This window comes from Melospiza melodia, chromosome 19 (genome assembly GCF_035770615.1).
Source record: "Melospiza melodia melodia isolate bMelMel2 chromosome 19, bMelMel2.pri, whole genome shotgun sequence".
Lineage (NCBI taxonomy): Eukaryota > Metazoa > Chordata > Aves > Passeriformes > Passerellidae > Melospiza > Melospiza melodia.
In genome coordinates, this window is record NC_086212.1 from 14016046 (window position 1) to 14030197 (window position 14152).

The 14152-nt window shown below is 47.8% G+C and overlaps 1 protein-coding gene across 1 annotated transcript; it reads left to right on the plus strand.

The window, feature by feature from the left end:
* The first annotated feature begins 1860 nt into the window (after nucleotides 1–1860).
* Nucleotides 1861–14036, plus strand: LOC134426783 (1,25-dihydroxyvitamin D(3) 24-hydroxylase, mitochondrial). Its single transcript, XM_063172018.1, has 11 exons — nucleotides 1861–2124; nucleotides 2353–2446; nucleotides 3096–3192; nucleotides 4254–4345; nucleotides 5736–5847; nucleotides 7106–7251; nucleotides 8816–8982; nucleotides 9160–9238; nucleotides 10190–10384; nucleotides 11380–11491; nucleotides 12966–14036. The coding sequence occupies exons 1-11, from the start codon at nucleotides 1892–1894 to the stop codon at nucleotides 12977–12979; spliced, it is 1341 nt and encodes a 446-aa protein (XP_063028088.1). The 5' UTR covers nucleotides 1861–1891; the 3' UTR covers nucleotides 12980–14036.
* Nucleotides 14037–14152: the final 116 nt, after the last annotated feature.

Consider the following 14152-nt stretch of genomic DNA (forward strand, 5'->3'; position numbering starts at 1 on the left):
AGTGCTCTGACCCCGTGGCCCACAGAGGATGATCCCATTGCAGAAAATCACTTGGGAAGGATGTACAGAACTCCCAGAAAGATTCTGCAGTGTATTTCCTTTCCTTTTGTACCTTTTCTCTCTGCTGATCTCTGCTGTATTGGTCTTTGCATTGTTATTAATTTGACTTTGACACGTGTTTATTTATGTGTCAAATCCATCTCCTGATTATGCTCTGTCCAACACACCCAGGGTGTCTGCACACTCTGCTTCTGCCAAACCCTCACATGAAGGGGATCAGAGCTGAGTCACAAAAGGCATTGGGAAAGAAGGGAAAGGTAGCGTGGGGTGCAAGAAAATCAAATCCCCATTGCAGCCAAGCTGTCTTTCCTGGAAATCCTCTGGATTGCAGGTAGCTCTGTCTTGCAGCAGGATCCAACTCCTGTCTCTTCTCTTCTCTTCTCTTCTCTTCTCTTCTCTTCTCTTCTCTTCTCTTCTCTTCTCTTCTCTTCTCTTCTCTTCTCTTCTCTTCTCTTCTCTTCTCTTCTCTTCTCTTCTCTTCTCTTCTCTTCTCTTCTCTTCTCTTCCCTTCCCTTCCCTTCCCTTCCCTTCCCTTCCCTTCCCTTCCCTTCCCTTCCCTTCCCTTCCCTTCCCTTCCCTTCCCTTCCCTTCCCTTCCCTTCCCTTCCCTTCCCTTCCCTTCCCTTCCCTTCCCTTCCCTTCCCTTCCCTTCCCTTCCCTTCCTGTTCTTGCTCCTCTCAGCCTCAAATTTTTCGAGCTTTTCTGTGCAGTTTCTGATTAAGACTGGGATTCACTCGTTTTTGTCAGGATTTAATGGCTAATAACGCTCACAGTGAAGGGAATTTTGCCTTCCCCAGTGATGCCCGCATGACCTTTTCTGGTTACTCAACCAGAGAGGGGTAAGGGCAGTTCACACCCCACAACTTCTCGTTCCTCAGCTCCCTGCACTTTCTTACGCCGTCTCTTTAAAGTGAAAATGCTGCGGGAAAACCGAACTGCTCTGCGCTCTGCAGGATGAACAGCACAGCCCTTTGCGCTCACGCGGGTGCTCGGACAAAAATACCAATTAATTAAAAAAAAAAAAAAAAGAAAAACGAAAAAATAAAGGAAAAAGAGAGAGAGAGCGCTACGACACCGTTCGCACGAACGCCAGGCGAGGAGCGGAGCCGCTGCCAGCGCTGCGTCCCCTCCTGCGGGGACCGACCCGCGCATCCCTGGATCCAAGCAGGTCCCATCCGCTCATCCCCGCATCCCGGCGGGTCCGACCCGCGCATAGCCCCCGATCCCAGTGGGTCCGACCCGCTCATCCCCGAATCCCGGCGAGTCCGACCCGCTCATCCCCGCATTCCCGTGGGTCCCACCCGCGCATCCCCGGATCGCAGCGGGTCCGGCCCCGCGCTGCCAGCGGGCGGAGGCGCTGGCGCGGTGCCCTCCCTGCCTCCCTGAACCCTTTCATGACCCGCCTGCCCCGAGGGCTCGGCGGGCAGGGCCGGGGCAGCCGCCCCACCTCACCCCACCCTTGGCTCCCATTGGCGCGGATGAAAGTCCAGCACCTCGGGCTGCTATAAATGCACCTATGCGCGCCCGGGGGCCGGCACCGCGGCCATGGGCGGCTGCAGCATCCTCCTCCTCCTGCTGGCCCGCCGGCCGCTCCGTGCCCGCACCTGCGGCCGCGCCGCCTCCTCGCTGAGCGCGCTGCGGCCGGCGGAGACGCTGCCCGGGCCGCCCAGCTGGCCCCTGATGGGCAGCCTGCCCGACGTGCTCTGGAAAGGGGGGCTCAAGAGGCAGCACGAGACCCTGGTGAGGCTGGGCATGGCAGGAGGATGAGGATGGGGATGGCAGGAAGATAAGGATGGTGATGAGATGAGGATGAGGGTGGTGATGGGGATGGGATGAGGATGCCGCACTCAGCGCGGGTTCCTGGCTCTCCCCAGGCTCAGTACCACCGGCGCTTCGGGAAGATTTTCCGCATGAAGCTGGGCGCCTTCGACTCGGTGCACATCGCGGCGCCGTGCCTGCTGGAGGCTCTGTACCGCCGCGAGAGCGCCTGCCCGCAGCGCCTCGAGATCAAGCCCTGGAAAGCCTATCGCGACTATCGCGGCGAAGCCTACGGGCTGCTCATCCTGTGAGTGCTGCCGGGGTGCCGGGCACCGGGGGATGCTCGGAGCGGGTCCGGGGGTCCCGGGGGTCCCGGGCTGCTCCCCGAGAGTGGCCGGGGCTCATCCCGACCCCGAGCATCCCCCGGTTGTGCCGTCGGGGCGGTGCAGCATCAGCAGTGCGGGTTTGGGGTTTTCCGTTTTCATTCTTTTCATCTCTTTTCCCTCTCCAACTCGCTGTTTTTGTTTCGATGCAGGGAGGGAAAGGACTGGCAGAGGGTCAGAAGTGCCTTTCAGAAGAAGCTGATGAAGCCCCGGGAGGTTGTGAAGCTGGACACGGCGATCAATGAGGTACCTGCTCTGAGAAATCCCTTCTCTCTCTGCTGCCCTGCAAGCCTGGGGAGCCGGAGCACATCTGGTTTATCTGGGCAGCTTTATTTACCCCACAGTGATAAACCACGAGCTCAGACCCGGAACATTCAGGGAATAATGAGTACAAACTGATTGCCAGGGTCTGAGACCACATAGAAACCTGGAGCTGGGGGTGAACCCACAGAAAACCAGGATTATTCCGTAAGGATCCAGGCTCCAGCAAAGAGCTTTTCCCTGCTTCTCCTGCATGATGTAATTTTTGCCTTTATCCCTTCATTCCTCTGCTCCTCCCCTCAGGAACACCTCTGTCCTTAACCTCTGTGCTCCTGGGGAGGCTGAGGAGCATCAGTGACAAACACCTTAATCCCAGTTGTGAAACCCCAGCTGGTGAGGATTGCATCCCTGCGAGGGCAGCACGGTTCACGGGAGCACCGGAGCCCGTCAAATCCAAACACTTGTTCACACAGGGGGAAGCTGAATCTTGTTCAAAGAACAGGGAACAAAAGGATTCCTCTCATGCAAGATTGTTATCTGCTCAAAAGGCAGCTGAAATGCTGAATTACACCGGATTTTTATTAGTTGATGTCATTTTATTCCCTTCTTTTCTCTCTCTTCTCTCACCATTTAGGTCCTGGAGGATTTTATGTACAGAATAGATGAAATTTGCGACCACAATGGCCAGATGGAAGATATCTATTCAGAATTCAACAAATGGTCTTTTGAAAGTGAGTGTGGTGCACCTGCCAGGGCATTGCAGTACAAATATGATCAGGGATGAATATGTTGGCTGATTATTTCTAAACTTTCAGCTATAATATCATGCAAAGAGAGTTGCAGAACAGCCAGGGACTGTCAGTGCAAAATTCATCAGCACAAGTATAAAATTTCTGCCTAGCTGCCTGCATGGCTTCCAAAAATTCAAACATTCCAATGATTTATAAATCAAAAATTGGGGGGGTTATGGTTCGTTTATCTAGAGTGAGATCAGATAACATTTTTTGTTATTCTTTGCCCGTGTGATATTTGTTAACTATCAGCAGGATCAGTGATATATTCCAATAACAGAGTGCTGGCTGTAGGCAAAGTCTGCAAAATCCCAGTTGCAGTGTTTACACTGGGATTGAGAAGGGCTGGAATGAGTTACCGAGGCAGAGCCTCATCCTCAGGAGCCTTTCAGAGCTCACTGAGGAGTGTGCCAGGGATGACGCAGGGCACAGAGTGGCGCAGGGAGGGTTGGGTGCGGTGACTGATCCAGCCCTGCCAGACCCAGCTGCCCTTGGCTGCCTCCTCTGGGCTGAGCTCCCCAAAGTGGAGCTTTGCTTCCACTGTCAGTGGCGATGGCTGCTTTTGGAAAGGGAGAAATAGGAAGTGACAGTTTGAAAAGAAATGGGAAAAAAAGGACAAGTGGAAAAGGTGCAGAGTGGGATGCTGCCAGTGCTTGCAAGGAGGGGGAATGCTGTGGGATATGCTCCTGGAGCCCTGCTCTCCTGCCACTCAGTTTTCTTCAGTAAATTCACCAAATATGAGCCAAAACTGCAGTTCTGCTCTCATGAGGGGATCAGTGGCACTCCTCATTGTGCAGAAATGCTGCTGCCAGGGCCCCGAGCTGGAAACCCTCACTGGGGCCAGGGCAAATGAGCAGGAGGTGTTTTACAAGTGCTGCTCTGCCAGGTCTGCACCCAGGAACACCTTCAGAAGGCTCACCCAAGCCATTCCTTGATGATAAATTATGCATCCCACACGGCCTCTTGTTTATGAATTTAATTATAATATTGCCTAACAACAGGTATCTGCCTGGTGCTGTATGGAAAGCGGTTTGGCCTCCTGCAGCAGGACGTGGAAGAAGAAAGTCTGAACTTCATCAAGGCTGTAAAAACGGTATGGGAGGGTCTCTCCTGGGGCTGGGGTGGTTTTTTACCCCTGCTGTTAATGAGAGGCAGCAATTTAAAGGAGTCAGCTGGGAAAAGCAGCTCAGGCTTCTGTACCCAGCTGGTGCCCAGCTAATCCTGAACTTCTGCCTCCTTTATGCAATGCCTCAGTCTGTTGTAATAAAGCATGCAGGACCCAGGTTCTCCATGCAGGAAAAACCCCTTTTGATTCCCAATTTTGTACAGATTTCACAGACCTCGTGTACAACTTCAATTGGTTAGTAGCTTTCTTGCCAATTACTGTATTGGCTAGTAAAAGGTATTTTGCTTGTCCATCAAGTCTCTCTATTCTTGAGAGCCTGTATCCTTATGGAATATATATTATATTATATTATATTATATTATATTATATTATATTATATTATATTAATTATATTATATTATATTAATTATATTATATTATATTATATTAATTATATTATATTATATTTGTTATACAATATATTATATTTATTATATTATATATAGTATATATTATATAATATATATAATATATTCTATATAATATATATTATATAATATATATGATATAATATATATCATATATATCATATATATTATATATAATATGTACAGTATATATAACATATATAATAATATATATTATATATATTATATCCGTGAAGAATATATTTTCTTCACTGATTCTCATGAGACAGATCCCTGGTTGTCACAGGTGAACTTTTTCTCCCCAAAATTGTTATTGTTGTGTTAATGAACTCTCCTTTCTCAAGCTGTTTTCACATGGGAACTTGGAAGCTGTTGTTAGCTGAGGTAGCTAAGCTAATCCATACTTTATACGATATTTTTATGACAATGTTTACCATCAGTGGGACAGGGGAATTGCTGAGTGGGCACCAGGGCAGCCCTGGAGGGAATTGTCAGCTTGGCTGGTGGCTCTGCTCCTCTCTGGGGACCCTGCAGGCTGGGGCTGTGCCTGGCTGTGGGGCTTGCTGTGGGGTTGGGGGTCAGAGCTGCCTCTGTGCTCTGGGGTCCAAACCTGCCTCACTTCAGCCATCACACACAGGCAGCCAGCCCTGCCTGGCATTTCAGCTCATCCTTTGTCAAGGGAGAGGGGGGCACTGCCAGAAATGCCTTGTCCCACTCCCAACAGGTGCCTAAAATCCATAGGATGCATTCCTTACTGAGCAGGCTCCCGGCTGCCCCTGATTTTGACCTGGACATGCCCTCAGTAGACTCAGACCCATCCTCTCTGGCCAGGATGGAAAATCCACCGGAATTTTGCTTTCCTGGCAATCTCCCTCTGCTCCCCAGCCCGGGGCTGTTCAGGGGCTGCAGGCAGAGGAGGGAAAGGCATTAAAGGGAGATTTCCCCCACAGATGATGGCCACGTTCGGGATGATGATGGTGACCCCTGTGGAGCTGCACAAGGGGCTCAACACCAAGGTCTGGCAAGCTCACACCAAAGCGTGGGATGATATATTCAAAACAGGTCATTATTTAACCCAAATTTATCTCCTTTCCCTCCATCTCTGTCCTCTCCTTGCTGGGATTGATTTTTCCGTGCTTGCTGCTGTTAATCCCTGCCTTCAGCACGGATTAAAGCACATTTGCTGTACCCAAACAGGGATTATTCAATGTGGGAGCAGTTTTTAGTGACTAACACCCAGGCTGTGGGGCAATACCCAACTCCCAGGGAAATCCCAGGATTCTGGGAGCCAGCAGTGTCATGGCACCATTTTAATTGTCCTAAAAGGAAATTAAAAATTATAATCTCTATAAAGGCAAGGGTATAAATGAAAAGGGACTTCCCTCAACGACTTGTTTTATTGGGAAACAAGAATTGTTTGCTAAAAAAAAAAAAGAAATGATATCTTTTCTGGACAACCTGTAGCATAGTTGTAAATATTAAACCCAGAAGTAATTTAAATAATAAAGTTCAGTTTGGCTTTTTGACTATTTAAAATGATTTTGCCTTCCAAATTTAAAAATTACTCAAACTCCAGATATAAAGTTAAGTTTTTATTTTTTAATATTTTAAAATTTCATTGATTTAAACAGTGAGAGACATAAAGGCTGAGAAATCTTTTGGAAGGTTGTAACACTGAGATATTTCCCTTGGGTATTTGAGTCCCAAGGCTTTTTATCCTGCCAGCCACACACTCTCTTATTTTATTGCTTCTTGGTTTATGGGCTTTAGGAAAGACACTTTAAACCAGTTTTGCTCAGAAAAACCAGTCTGACACCTTCACTTAAACTGAATAATTCTTCACAGGAGCTGGTTTTAACAGCTGGGATACTCCTGAGCAAAACCTGTTTCTTTTTATTTAAAAAAAAAACCCAGCATGTCAAAATTTGTCATCTCTTTGTGCCTTCCCCTGGTAAATCCCAGGTTTACATTTCCCCTCGGGGGTTCTGGGTGCTAAATCCCTTTGATTTTCTAACACCTTGATCCCCTTTGAAAACCCCAGGTAATAAATTTTACACACTCCCGTTTCTGTTTGCTGAGTATTTCCCTCAACGTGCCACTGATTTCCTCCCCTAATTTAAGAGAGCAGAGTTCCTAAGAGCTGAAAAGCGATTTTTGGGACTGAGTTGGTTTGAAAAGTGACAACACCATTCTTTATTCACTCTGAATATCCTCATTATTGACCCGGCGCTTGCAAGCAGAGCACAGCTTGGCCCTGCTGCGGGTTTGCAGGGATTCCATGGGGTTGTGAGTGATTTTTCCCTCCTGCTGCCCTCCCCAGCCAAGCACTCCATCGACAGCCGGCTGCAGAAGCACTCTGCCGACCCGCAGGGGGATTTTCTGTGTGACATCTACTCGGGGGGACAGCTGTCCAGGAAGGAGCTGTACGCTGCCATCGCTGAGCTGCAGATCGCCGGCGTCGAGACGGTAACCGCAGGGTGGACAGGGTTCAATTCCCCCAGTTCCCTCCTTGGAGTTTGAACCCTCCCAATTGCCTCATTAGGGTTTACATCCCCCCAGGTCCCTCCTCAGGGTTTACATCCCCCCAGTTCCCTCCTTAGGGTTTACATCCCCCCAGTTCCCTCCTTAGCTGCAGATCGCCGGCGTCGAGACGGTAACCGCGGTGTGAACAGGGCTCAGGTCCCTCCTCAGGGTTTACATCCCCCCAGTTCCCTCCTTAGCTGCAGATCAACAGCGTGGAGATGGTAACTGGGATGTGTCCAGAGTCTAAATCCCCCCAGTTCCATCCTTGGGGTTCAAACACCCCCATTCCCTCTTCAGCTGCAGATCGCCAGTGTTGAGATGGTAACCGCGATGTGAACAGGGTTTATATCCTCCCAGTTCCCTCCTTGGGGTCCAATTCACCCCAATTGCCTCCTTAGCTGCAGACCCCCAGCACGGTGATGGTACCTGGGATGTGCCAAGGGTTTAAATCCCCCCCAGTTCCCTTCTTGGAGTTTAAATCCTCCCAGTTCCCTCCTTAGGGCTCAAATTTCCCCAACTCCCTCCTTAGCTGCAGATCCCCAGCATGGAGATGGTACCCATGATGTGCCCAGGGTTTAAATTCCCTCCAATTCTCTCCTTGGGGCTCAAATCCTCCCAGTTTTCTCCCTGGGGTCCAAATCCTTCTGCTTCCCTCCTTAGAGTCCAAATTCCCCCCAGTTCCCTCCTTGGGGTTTAAATTCCCTCCAGTTCCCTCCTTAGCTGCAGATCCCAAGCATGGAGACAGTGCCCGGGATGTGCCCAGGGTTTAAATCCTCCCAGTTTCCCTCCTTAGGGTTTAAATTCCCTCCTTGGGATTTAAATCCCCCCAGTTCCCTCCTTAGGGCTCAAATTCCCTCCTTAGGGTTCAAATTCTCCCAATTCCCTCCTTAGGGTTCAAATCCCCCCCAGTTCCCTCCCTGGGGTCCAAATCTCCCCCTGTTCCCTCCTTAGGGCTCAGATTACCCCAATTCCCTCTTTAGCTGCAGATTGCTGGCATGGAAATGGTACCAGGGATGTGCCCAGGGTTTAAATTCCCCCCAGTTCCCTCCTTAGGCTTTAAATTCCTCCAATTCCCTCCTTAGGTGCAGGTCTCCAGCATGGAGATGGTAAAGCTGATTTTCCAAAGGTTCAAATTCCCCCCAGTTCCCTCCTTACCCGCAGATCACTGGGGTGGAGATGGTAAAGCTGATTTTCCAAGGGTTCAAATCATCCCTGTTCCCCCCTTCCTTCCCCAGCCTGAGCACCAGCACACCTGGGAGTGAGCTCATCCTGAAGCTGCCTCGGTGGTCCAAGTGCAGATGGATTTTTACATTAAATCCCTGGATTTTGACCTGAAATCCCCAGATTTTTTAATTCTGCACGACAGCTGGGACTGCTCATAACCCCTCAGGCTGTCCTAACTCCATAAAGCTGTGCCCAGCCAGAAACGTTGCTTTGAATTTTGGGCAAATTCTTCCTTCTGTGCCTACAAAAGGAGAGCTTCACCTTTCCTTCTGCTCCGTTCCAGACAGCCAACAGTTTGCTGTGGGCTCTGTACAACCTCTCCCGCAATCCCCACGTCCAGCAGAAGCTTTTCCAGGAAATCCAGAGAGTTTTGGGTGCCCAGCAGAGCCCGAGTGCTGAGAGCCTGAGGAACATGCCCTACCTGAAAGCCTGTCTGAAAGAGTCCATGAGGTAAAATCCCCAAATCCTTCAAAACCGTCCCCAAGTGTTTCACCAGCTTCTTTGCACAAGGGAGAAATTAATTTTCAGCACACAGAATTTTGTTCATCTTGCTGTTTGAGGGAAAATATGAGAGATGGAAGAAGGGAAATTTCTGGGAATTTAACCCATGGTTCTCTTTCCCTGCAGATTAACCCCATCAGTGCCTTTCACCACCCGCACCATCGACACAGAAATGGTTCTGGGAAATTACATGCTGCCCAAAGGGGTAAGGCGATTAATTCTGTTTATTTGGATAATTTATTAATTGCCCTTTAAACCACAGAAGTTGCTCATGTATCAGTTTCAAACTGGCTCTGGCAAAGTACCAGCCCCAGGACAAGGAACGAGGGATTCACCCCAAGGATTCCCATAAACACAAACCCACACCTGCCTGCACTGCAGCTGGACTTAGACAGAAATATTTGCCTGAAGTAATTTTGATGAGCTATTCCAATTGATTTTTTGGGAATTCCTTGACCTCTCCTGAGGACGTTGCTGTGCTGTGAAAAACGCATCCACTTTCTTGTGAAAATTTAAAAAGTTTATTAAAGGACGATAGGAGACAAGGACTATAAAATGAAGGTTATTATGGTTGGGTGTATCTTGGTACTTAGCTAAGAGTACACTTGCTTTAGAAACACTTTTTATGTACTATTTCTATTATATTAGTTTGTTACATATTCATAAACAATCATGCATAGTAAACTTTTTCTTTAAACTAATTTACATATTATAAGAACTGTTTGGTACAGCTTTTGTTTGGTTTTACTTTTTCAGAGCATGAGTATTCTTTGCTTGTGGGTTTTAGCCTATTTTTATTATTTTTATTTTATTACTTTTAATTTTTGACCTTTGGTCTACACTGCTTTCAGATAGTGGGAGTTGGTAGTTGGTATAAGTGTAGCAGGGTCTTCTTCATATGTTCATTGGATGTTATCTTATTTAAGTAGGTATTTTAACCAAGCATAGCTATTTCACTACTATTCTAACCTTAATTAACAGCAGAAATAAAAACTATATTTTTATAACAAAGTCACTTTAGCCTCACACATATAGAACTACTTTAACATTTGCCAAAAGCCAATACCATGATATGTATCTGACACATGCCATGATTCTCCATCCTCGGGGTCCGGGGGTGGCTCTGTGACCTGTTCCCTGTCCTGCCTCGCTGCAGACGGTGCTGATGATCAACAGCCACGCCCTGGGCTGCAGCGAGGACTATTTCAGGGGCTGGGCAGAGTTCAGGCCCGAGCGCTGGCTGCTCAGGGGCTCCATCCACCCCTTCTCCCACGTGCCCTTCGGCATCGGCAGGAGGATGTGCGTGGGGCGCCGCCTGGCCGAGCTGCAGCTGCACCTGGCCCTCTGCTGGGTAAGCGCCCCAAAAAGGGAACTGGGGGGGTTTGTGCTCCAGCGAGCACGGGCACAGCCCAGCACGTTCATTGTGGGCACAGCAGGCACAGCCTTGCCAAGGGATTTTCCTGGGGAAGCAGTGAGAAAGCTCAGAGAAGAGAAAACGATTCTTATCTCTATTTGTGCTCCTGTTTGGCACATGTGGAGCGTGTTATGGGGTATTTACTGTTCCTGTTTTTTGGCACATGGGGAATGTGTTATGGAGTATTTGCTGTTCCTGTTGTTTGGCACATGGGGAATGTGTTATGGAGATTGTTTATCGTGGGGTGCGGAGGTTCAGGGACATCACACCATGACCAGTATGATCCAGTGAAGCCAAGTTTATTATCTCCCTAAAAAGACTATATTTATTATAAATCTCTACTGTCAACGTGTCTCTAGCTAATACATGATTGGTTAATCCTAGCTGTTCATGCCTCTAAAATAGAATGCTGATTGGATAATCTAATTTTTCATGCATCTTGCTGTGGTTGGCTGGCCATGACTTCTCTTTTTCCTTACTTTCCCAAGCTCACTGACAAACCTGCCGAGTCCTGATGACTCTTCTTCTCGTATCTCTTTCAAGGATATACCGGCCCCATTTCTGAATATGTCCATTATCCATTGTTTGTGCACATGTCCATTGTCCCAAGCAGGCTGGATTGTGCATCGGCTGACTATGGCCATTGTCCTGCAAAAGCTCCTCAACCTGCAAAATCTCTCAACAGTTTATGAGAGTGATTTCTTCATTGGGCACTGCTGATGGTTGGATTGATTGGCCAGTTGGGTCAAAGCTGTGTTGTGACTGTCTGAAAGGGTCACAGGTTTTTCTTTGGTGTGATACAGTATAGTTTGGGTATATTGTAACATAGCTGAATGAGGCAATGGCTCAGGCTGCTGATGATGCGGTCGGAGCAGGTTATTCCCCAGCCGGGGATGCTGCCCTGACAGCTGGTGGGTGCTGTGTCCCTGCAGCTGATCCGCAGGTACCGCGTGCTGGCCACGGACCGGGAGCCGCTGGAGACGCTGCACTCGGGGATCCTCATCCCCAGCAGGGCCCTGCCCATCGCCCTGCAGCCACGAGCAGGTACGGGCAAACACACCCGGGTGCTGCTTGGGCACAAAACACACACCTGGGTGCTGCTTGGGCACAAAACACACACCTGTGTTCTCTGTGGGCACACAAACACACACCTGGGTGCTGCTTGGGCACACAGACACACACCTGTGCTCTGCTTGGGCACAAACACACACCTGTGTTCTCTGTGGGCACATAGACACACACCTGTGCTCTGCTTGGGCATAAAACACACACCTGTGTTCTCTGTGGGCACACAAACACACACCTGTGTTCTCTGTGGGCACACAGACACACACCTGTGTTCTGCTTGGGCACAAACACACACCTGTGCTCTGCTTGGGCACACAAACACACACCTGTGTTCTCTGTGGGCACACAAACACACACCTGGGTGCTCCGCTTGGACACAAACACACACCTGGATGCTGCTTGGGCATAAAAACACACACCTGTGTTCTCTGTGGGCACACAAACACACACCTGTGTCCTGCTTGTGCACAACCACACACCGGAGCTCTGTGTTCCTGCACACTGCGGGCTCTGCTGTACCTGCGCTGGGATTTCCGTGCCAATGGGAGGGCAAACAGCTGATATCTGTCTGCTCTTCATCCTCAGAGGGCCTGAGCCATCCTGGGTCTTTATTTTAACAAATGAATGCTGTCCCAGTTCGGTGTTTTATTACGAACTGTCCTGTATTTCTCATAGCTCATGGCTCTGGACTCAATTTTATATCCACATTTCTGTGCCTGATGCAGCCCAAAAAGGGGGGAATCAGCATATACCCAGTGCTGCAGAAAATAACAGCCAGGGGTTGTTAGAACTTCACTGCAGTCCCTAAGATATTTCCTGGAAAAGAGCATTTGATCTTGGGCATCAGTTTGCAGATTAAAAAGAAGATGCCTTAGTGAAGGAACTGCTCACTGCAGAGTTTAGATAACAAAGCTTCATTTGAGGCAGAAGGACAGAGAAAAATCTATTTGTAAATAGTTGTGCAGTGTTGCAACTTAAATATTTGAACGTAAGATTTTCTTTCTCACAAGTTTATACAAATGAGCTAACAAAATAACTTATTTGTGCAACAACCTAAATTGAGAAAACAAGTCTCTGATCCAGAATGAAATCCTCCAATAGAAATCCAGGACATTTCAATGCTGGGGAAGATATTTTTTACCAGCCAACATCACAGGAAAAAAAATACATCCCAGTATAATCTGAATATTCACTCCTTTAACTGAAGTCTGTTCAGTGCTGTTTGCTTTGATAAATATAATATAATGTGATGTAATGTAATATAATTAATATAGAATTAATATATAATAGAATTAATATATAATAGAATAATTATATAATAGAATTAATATATAAAATATAATTACTATATAATATATAAAATATAATTACTATATAATATATAATATATAATTAATGTATAACAGATAATATATAATTAATATAATATTTCTTTTTTTGCTCAATACAGGTGGCAAGAAATAAAGGACAGCTCTGCTGCTGCCTTCTCCTGAGAGAGAGACATGAGCTGTGGGAGCCAGAGCTCTGGAGGCTGCAGGGAAGAGCTGCACCACATCCCCTGAGCCACTGCTGGGCCAGGAACGGCCCCAGGAAAAGCTCTCAGACTGTTTTATTGGGGAAAATGTGCCTAAAAGGAGAGGGAAATGCCGGGTGCTGTCATTGGGCTGTGGGGATCCAGGGGTTTAGTGCAGGACCAGGGGCCTGGGGGTGCTGAGCTGCCCAGTTTGGGGAGAGTTCCTCCAGTTTGGGACCAGGCAGGGCTGCGGTGGCCCTGGGAGCGCAGAGTGGGAGAGGAAACTGCCCCAGTCCTGCTCAAATCGCCAGAGAAGGGAGCTGGGAGCCTGGAAAAGGCTAAAACGGGGCTGGGAAATTGGGATAATGAAAGAAAGACATTTCCTTGGCGTCCTGGGTTGGAGAGAAATAGGGAGAAATGCACCTGGCAGGATTTATTGCTTTGCTTTGGGCTCGTGCCTGACGCACCCTCTGCTCTTCCCATGGATTTCCATCCCTCCAGCTCCTGCACCACCCATTTTATCCCACCCTTATTGTAAAAGCTTTGTGGTCTTTCATTGCATGGATGGAAATGGAGCCACTGGAATCCTATGGGTTCTGCCTCTGCAGATTGATGATGATGATCCTGGCAGGATAGGTGCGTGAGATGAAGAACAGAAAATTGTGCTTCCAAGGACAATTCTGCAGGAAATGAGGACCCCAAACATTTCCAGGGGGTCTATTTCTCGTGGAAACTGCAATATCTAAAAGTTCAAATTGTCACTGCCCTCCAAGCAATACTGGATCCTGGCTGTTATGGTTACTGGTTTTACACTTTTGCAGTTTCCACTACAGCTTTATCTCTATATATAATCCTGAATTTATTTTTTTACATGTTGAAATGCTGCAAGTTCTTACTACTTGTTGGTCTGTCTCTTGTTTTCATTTGTTCTCCTCTGACATGCTCAGACATGTAAATGTACCCCCAAAACAATGTATAAAACAATTTTTGTGCATTATCTGAATATTTCTAGGCAGTTTTGTAAGAAAATAAAGAGTTCTATTTTTTCTCTAGAATGACTCTTTCATTATTTATTTTAAAAGTCTTTGCAGCTTTGCAGAAGAGGCTTCTGCCCCCTTGGGACA

Excerpts from the sequence above, each read along its gene's own strand:
- LOC134426783 (XM_063172018.1), top strand. The coding sequence starts at position 1,892 with ATGAGGATGCCGCACTCAGCGCGGGTTCCTGGCTCTCCCCAGGCTCAG. Across the intron at positions 2,447-3,095 it reads TGGACACGGCGATCAATGAG|GTCCTGGAGGATTTTATGTA; the intron begins GTACCTGCTCTG and ends CTCACCATTTAG. Across the intron at positions 7,252-8,815 it reads AGATCGCCGGCGTCGAGACG|ACAGCCAACAGTTTGCTGTG; the intron begins GTAACCGCAGGG and ends GCTCCGTTCCAG.